Below are 7608 nucleotides of genomic sequence, written 5' to 3'. Positions count from 1 at the left end.
ATGCCCCCAGTATGACTGTGGCCCTCACATCATGGGCAGGAGGGGGAACAATCAGCTTTGTATCTCATGAATATTCAAATTAAATAATAAATAAATAAATAAATAAGACAACAAAACAGCCTTTTAGCTAACATGTAAAAGGCTACAGTGGTCTGGATAGAAGATCAAACCAGCCACAACATTCTCTTAAACCAAAGCCTAATCCAGAGCAAAGCCCTAAGTCTCTTTAACTCTGTGAAGGCTGAGAGAGGTGAGGAAACTGCAGAAGTAAAGTCTGGAGCTAGCAGAGGTTGGTCATGAGGTTTAAGGAAAGAAGCTATCTCAATAACATAAAAGTACAAGATGAAGCAGCACGTGTTGATGTAAAAGCTACAGCAAGTTATCCAGAAAATCTAGCTAAGATCATTGATGAAGATGCCTATGCCAAACAACAGATTTTCAATGTAGACAAAACTGCTTATGTTGGAAGAAGATGCCTTCTAGGAGTTTCGTAGCTGCAAAGGAGAAGTCAATGTCTGGCTTCCATGCTTCAAAAGACAGGCTGACTCTTTCGTTAAGGGTTAATGTAGCTGGTGGCTTTAAGTTAAAGCCAATGCTCACTTACCATTCTGAAAGTCCTAGGGCCATTCAGACTTATGCTAAATCTACTCTGCCTGTGCTCTATAAATAGAACAACAAAGCATATATGACACAACACCTGTTTACACCATGGTTTCCTGAACATTTTAAGCTAACTGTTGAGACCTACTTCTCAGAAAAAAAGAGGCTTTTAAAAATATGACTGCTCATTGACAGTCCTTCTGATCACTCAAGAGCTCTGATGAAGATGTACAAGGAGATTAATATTGTTTTCTTGCCTGCTAAGACAACATCCATTCTGCAGTCGATGGATCAAGGAGTCATTTTGACTTTAAAGTCTTATTATTTAAGAGATTCCTTCTGTAAGGCTATAGCAGCCATAGATAGTGATTCCTCTGATGGATCTGTGCAAAGTAAGTTGAAAAACCTTCTGGTAGAGATTTGCTATTCTAGATGCCATTAAGAACATTCGTGATTCATGGGAGGAGGTCAAAATATCAACATTAACAAGAGTTTGGAAGAAGTTGATTCTAGCCTTCATGGATGACTTTGAGGGGTTCAAGACTTCAGTGAAGGAAGTAACTGTAAATGTTATGGAAATAGCAAGAGAAGTAGAACTAGAAGTGGAGCTGGAAGATGTGACTGAGCTGCTGCAATCTCATGGTAAAACATTAGCAGATGAGGAATTGCTTCTTATGGATTAAAAAATAAAGTGATTTCTAGAAATAAAATCTACTCCTGGTAAAGATGCTGTGAACATTGTGGAAACGACAACAAAGGATTTAGAATTTACGTAACTTAGTTGATAAAGCAACAGCAGGGTTTGAGAGGATTGGCTCCAATTTTGAAAGTTCTATTGTGGGTAAAATGTTGTCCAATAGCATAATACGCTACAGGGAAATCTTTCATGAAAGAAAGAGTCAATTGATGTGGCAAACTTTATTGTTGTCTTAGTTTAAGAAATTGCCACAGCCACTCGAGCCTTCAGCAACCACCACCCTGATTAGTCAGCTGCCATCAACATCGAGGAAAAACCCTCCACTAACAAAACAATTACAATTCCCTAAAGGCTCATTTGATCATTGGCACTTTTGGCAATGAACTATTTTTAATTAAAGTATGCACATTGTTTCTGAGAAATAATGCTGCTACACACTTAATAGACTACAGTATGGTGTGAACATAACTTTTATATGTACTGGGAAACCAAATATTTCATGCGATTTGCTTTATTGCAATATTTGCTTTATTGCAGTGGTCTGGAACCAAACCCACAATATCTCCACGGTATGCCTATAATTGAAGCCAGGGAAGAAATGAGAACCATCCAAAAGAAATGAGATGTTTTACTTTCCTTGGGGTATTCATACTATAGAGGGAGTAAGACTGAGCACTTGAAGGCCCATGAAGTTACAGGCTAAATATTGAACATTTCATTGAGAATCACTTTAGACCGGAGGAAGGAATTTTTTTCTCAAAAGTGCTTGAAATTACTTTTACATTAAAGCAAACATATGCTTTCATAGAAATTTTGAACTTGCAGTCACTGTGTGATTTATATCGCCAGACTCCAGGCTAAATTCATTCAATCTCATTTGTTGAAAGTATGGTCTGGTGGAACATTCTGAGAATTACAAAATGTGGTGAATATAAGAAATGCAAGTTGGATTTCAGTGGTGGTACTTTAACATATTGTGTGATTTTTGAAAATTATATATGATACCGAGAACTGTCTTTTTTTTTTCATTTTCACCTTGCTGCTTTCTCTTTCTAGGTGACCAAACTAGGTGCACCTGGAGGCCTCTGACTGGCCTACAATCCTTCATTCCTTCTCCATTTTGGTTGACTACAGTTTTAAAAAGAGAATTATAATAAGCCCTGGTCTGTCTTTATAAGTTTGGACCAAAAGCAAGATCAGCAAGATCTTGTCTGCCTTATCTATCTTTGTTGACACTCATTGCCCTCAAACCCAAACACATCTCTCCTATCTTGGATACTATATGAACCCTATAGACTTAGGTTTCATGCTTTATTCTGCACCTCCAAGACTTACCACACCTTTCCCAGTCTCTGATCTTCTTTTTGAATGAGCAAAATTTTGACATCCACGTCTTTCCTGGTTTGACAGGAAAATATAGATATATATTTTCATAAGAACAAGTATCTGTCAGCTAACTAGATTTTATTTTCTTCAAATATTGACACATTGCAGTGTGCAAGATTCTTTTATTGATAAGTTTACAAGCTACACTTTTTTCAAATGCATCTGTAAAATTTTGCTCCTGAAAAAAAAAATCAGAATTTTCAAGGCATTGTATAGGTTTATTCAATTTGAAAATAAAACCTTACTATTACCCTCAAAATGCCAACTTATTCCGATTTAGATATGAGATTCCTGACAGCATTATTAGAAAGTGTACATTCATTTTCTTTAATTATTAATAGAAAGCTTTTCTTAGTTTCATAAAAATTGTTGTTTTCAAATTTGCATGTATATAATGCGTAGTAAAGCAGCTTTTTAAAAAATTCCAGCATGTGAGTGTTTTTGTGTTGTTTTGATTGTTCCCTGGAATTTAAAGAACTATTTTAGTAGAATTTTAAAAGAATAACTTGTAATTTATCAAATCATGTATTTGTCTGGATTCTCAAAGGTAGGCATGCAGGGGCTGGTGGACTGCCTGCAGGGGCCAGTGGTTTTTTCATATGAAATATCCAGGCATTGATTGGACTTATTGACATAGCTGTTTGGCTGTAGGGAGAGTCTGAATCAAATGTCTTCAGTCTTGAAAGTTTCAGGAATGTCTTTGGCCTGGAAACAAGGCTTTCTTGATTTATCTTTACTTAATTTTCTTGAACTGTGTGAGATTGAAATTTCCTCTGTGATCTTAGGTGTTGTTAAGAAGAGCCCAATCACACAGGGACTAATGTTAGACCCATCACCTGACATTTTTAGGAAAGTATTTCCAGATCTCAAGACTAGGAGAGTTCCCATAGTTATATGCTCCTAGGACTTTTACTGCTTCTATGTAGTATGAACTTTTAGGAATATTTGTTTTCTCTGATGGACTCTAAGTTCCATAGGGGCTGGGGCTGTGTCTGATTTACTAGTGTATGCTTCAGTACCTGGCTCAGGTTTTTAGGTGCCCGATAAACATCCAAAACTGATAAACTGGGGCTTGCTAGATAACTTGGGAGATGAAAGAGCTGGGAATGATCTCATATGAATGGATTGTAAGCTTTTAACCAGAAAAATAAAAGATTTGGGAGTATATGATAGAAGAAATAAAATACCTGTAAGGTAATCAAATAGAAGCATAAAAAGGCCAAGAAAGCAGCAGAAGATAGAAAGAACAAGGGCTTTAGGAGTTAGACAGATCTTAGCCAAAATCTTGGCTTTACGCCCTTCTAGTTTTGTGACAAAAAGCCACGTATTCAATTCTCTTTGTCTCATCTGCAGGATGAATCTACGACTGTAAATGCTAACCTCAAAGCTATGTCACAAATGTTATAAGATCCACTAATTTAGTGGAGTGTCTCTCATGAGTAGTTACTCCAAAAATATTATATATTATCAGTGACTATTATTTTTCCTTAGTATAATTCCTGAGGGGGAAAAATAGATGAAAAGTTTTCACCAGCTCATTTCAACTCTATTTAAATCAGATCTTTCTAAAATTTGAGTTACCCAATATTAGAATGGATCATTCTAAAGCAGTGTGTAAAATATGTATGCAGAGAAAGCATGTTCTGTGCGACGAGGCTGTTGAACACTGTATGGATGTGTATTATACGTCCAAGTACACAGAAGGGTTAAATTTTATGTACCCACCCAGGGCATATTGTATGTGGCTTTTGTTTCTTTGTTTGTTTACTTCCCCCCAACTACCTGATAGTTTAAATATTTTTTGCCTTCTTTATAGAGTCAACATTCACTAAGTTGGGTTAATTAGAATAATCACAGTACTGGGGCCGGCCCGTTGGCGCACTGCTACAGTGCGCTGCTTGGGAAGCGCGGCGGCGCTCCAGCCGAGGGTTCGGATCCCACATACAGACCGGCCGCTCACTGGCTGAGCGAGGAGCGGGGGCAACGCCGAGGGTTGCGATCCCATTGCCGGTCCCGGTCCAGTATGGGCGCGACACTGAGGGTTGCGATCCCATTGCCGGTCCCGGTCCAGTATGGGCGCGACACTGAGGGTTGCGATCCGTTGCCGGTCACGAAAAAAGACAAAAAAAATAAAATAAAATAATCACAGTACAGATCTCCAACTCTTGCTTATCAAAAAACAATTCAAACAGATTTGATCTAATGATGATGTGTTTTGCTTTTTAACCCGAACTTTCTTTTTTCATCTATTACCCTTGGTAGATTAGTAATTAGATACATTAAATATCTTTAACTATAACTTTAAATTTCAAAAAGTGTAATCATGGAAATGGATCATTGGTAGTAAGCTTTGTTTAATTGGGTGTATTTTGTATTTCAGTTTGGAAAGCAGCACATAGAGAACCTCTTCAGTGACCTGCAGGATGGGAGACGCCTCCTAGACCTCCTTGAAGGCCTGACAGGGCAAAAACTGGTATGTGACTTATTTTTAAGGAAGTCAACATTTCTTTGTGATATTCAAATCAAACAGTATAGTTTTATGAGATCTACTAAAATGCACTCATTTATTAAGTAATGATTTAAGTAGCAATTCAGGACCTATTCCTGAATAAAACAATCTCATATTATTATTTTCATTTTGGCATAGTTCATCATATGCAGAACAACAAAGGGAAAATTTTCAGTAATATAATTTATATTAATTAATAGTAGTATTCTCTTTTACTACTTGGTATCTTTCTTATCAAACGCCTTAAAGGCTTTTATGCATATGATTTTCAAAACTATCTTTGTACTTTTGTATGTTTTGCAGTTATTTTGCAATGAACCTATATTAGTTTATGAATAAACAATTAATGTGGTGCAGCATAATAAAATGTAGACATTTTAGTTCAATTCACATCAGCATATGTGATGAGAATGCAACTTCCCTTTGAGAACTATTATCTTGTCTAACTTCAGAGCATTCTTGTGAGATATATATGATTGTTATAGACAATTATGGGTCAATAAAATCATGGATGAGTCTCAGTTCAGTTGAGCAAGGTCTCATAATGGTGAAATATGTCCTAGAATCCAAATCTCCTGACTGAAATAATCTTATTCTTTGATTGTTATTATTCTAAGTAGAGTTTAAGCCCCCAGTCTCCATTCATAGCTATTCTGCATATCAAATAAATCCTACTAATTTATTTCCTTAGTCTCTTCTCTTTGCCCTTTCGTACTACTCCCTCAAACACACACACACACACACACACACACACACACACACACCACAGATTTTGTCAATAATATACAAACTCCAGCTGTCATTCAAAGCCAAAAATGCCAAAAGTCCTATTTCCCCAACTTGCCTCCTACAACTCTCTTATGCTAAGCCAAATTGGTCTTTGTGTGCTCTGTCAGTTATGCCTGGGGTTTTTCCTATGTTGTTTTAATTGTCTGTATTGCTTTCTGTACTTCTGTCTGTTCTAACAGTCCTTCGGAAACCTTAGTTTCTCCTTCTCAGTCAAGCCTTTCCCAAATTCTCTGCTAATTTCCCCTTCTTCTTAAATCTCGTATAATACCCATTTTTGTCTCTATGTGTTGCTTTGTTATTTTGGTGTATGTATTTATGACTATAACGTCCCTCCTCAATTAAATTCTGAAGTCCTACAGGGAAAGGACATACCTTATACTTTTATTATTAATCCTCTACAACTGCTATATGGGATTAATATATTACTAAGTTAAATTCAAACCGATACATTTTCAAGAAGTCTGAATTTGATATAGGAACAACTTGATGATGTATTGAAATATTACTTTAGTCAAGTGAAAAAATTCATATTTATTGCCTTACAGCTGACCTTTCTTTTAGCTAATTTGAGGGTATAGTGTACACTTAGTCTTAATTTCACTAGTTAGAGGAGGCATACTTGTATATAATTCTCCATATTCTATGACTATGTGAACATTTTATATGTGTATTATACATAATATGTATATGTATGTGCATATGTATGTATGCGTGTATGTATGTTATAGATAGGTAGATATAAAAATGAGTGTGTCTCTGTGTCCCCAATTTCTCCTGTATTCTGGGGTCGGTCCTGTTTTCAATTACCAAATAGAAAAATTCCAGAGTGTTTCAATTGTTTATGAAATTTTTTTCAGATATTATGGGCTCCACAACCTGTTCTGGCCCTCTGCACAAGGCTCTGGTCTCTTCCCCTCTGGGTAACTGCATAGCCACTTTTCTGTGGTGCTGTGACTCTCTCTGGTCATTTCATGAACTGAGGCAACCCCTCCATCACCCAAAGCAATTTTGTCAGGGTTACCAAGTTTCATATAGGCACAATGTTTAAAATATTGAATTTAAGCAAAAGAAAAAATGAAAATAAAAAGTGACTTGAAATTTTTATTGACATGCATACATCCATAGATACAGAGATAAAATGAAACTAATAAGTAACAAGCATAGAAGAAAAAACGGCAAACAAAATATTCATGGTATTGTCCAGCATGAGGTAAGTGGGTGGTCCTGAAAAAGTCACCAAACGTGCACACAAGCCAAAATACACTATATTATTTCAAATATTGATGCTAACAGAATCAGCAATCCGTTCTTCCTCCTAGTCACCGTAGATCTGTCAGCCCTGGTTTGGGGACTTCATCTTTCATACAGAGCAGAATGACCTCTCTCATGAATGCTCCCAGTTTCAGAACTCCAACTCCCTGTACTTGGTCTTGAATCCTAATAGTTTCTACAGATATATATCCTCTACCTCTAATGGGAGTAGTATATTATCCTGAACAGTAATCTTAGTATCCTACTTGGAAACATCTGCTTTTGGAATATTGGCTCAGGGCATCCCCAGAGTTAAAAGGGAGGTACTTTCCTTACAACCATAAAATTAAAATTACTCCCCAAAGAAACTCTAATA

General features: G+C 36.5%; 1 protein-coding gene across 1 annotated transcript in view; it reads left to right on the top strand.

The window, feature by feature from the left end:
- Window positions 1-296: 296 nt before the first annotated feature.
- The window catches only part of LOC103595788 (dystrophin-like), a gene marked incomplete at its 3' end in the record, with an annotated part of 276275 nt that continues 268963 nt past the window's right edge, over window positions 297-7608 (top strand). The window contains exons 1-2 of the mRNA XM_008579268.1: window positions 297-461; window positions 5064-5156. Coding sequence (XP_008577490.1) covers window positions 297-461; window positions 5064-5156 — 258 coding nt within the window. The remainder of the gene's footprint in view (window positions 462-5063; window positions 5157-7608) is intronic.

The sequence above is a fragment of the Galeopterus variegatus genome, unplaced genomic scaffold (assembly GCF_000696425.1).
Source record: "Galeopterus variegatus unplaced genomic scaffold, G_variegatus-3.0.2 Scaffold1846, whole genome shotgun sequence".
Classification (NCBI taxonomy): domain Eukaryota; kingdom Metazoa; phylum Chordata; class Mammalia; order Dermoptera; family Cynocephalidae; genus Galeopterus; species Galeopterus variegatus.
This window is presented reverse-complemented; position numbering and strand designations above follow the sequence as displayed.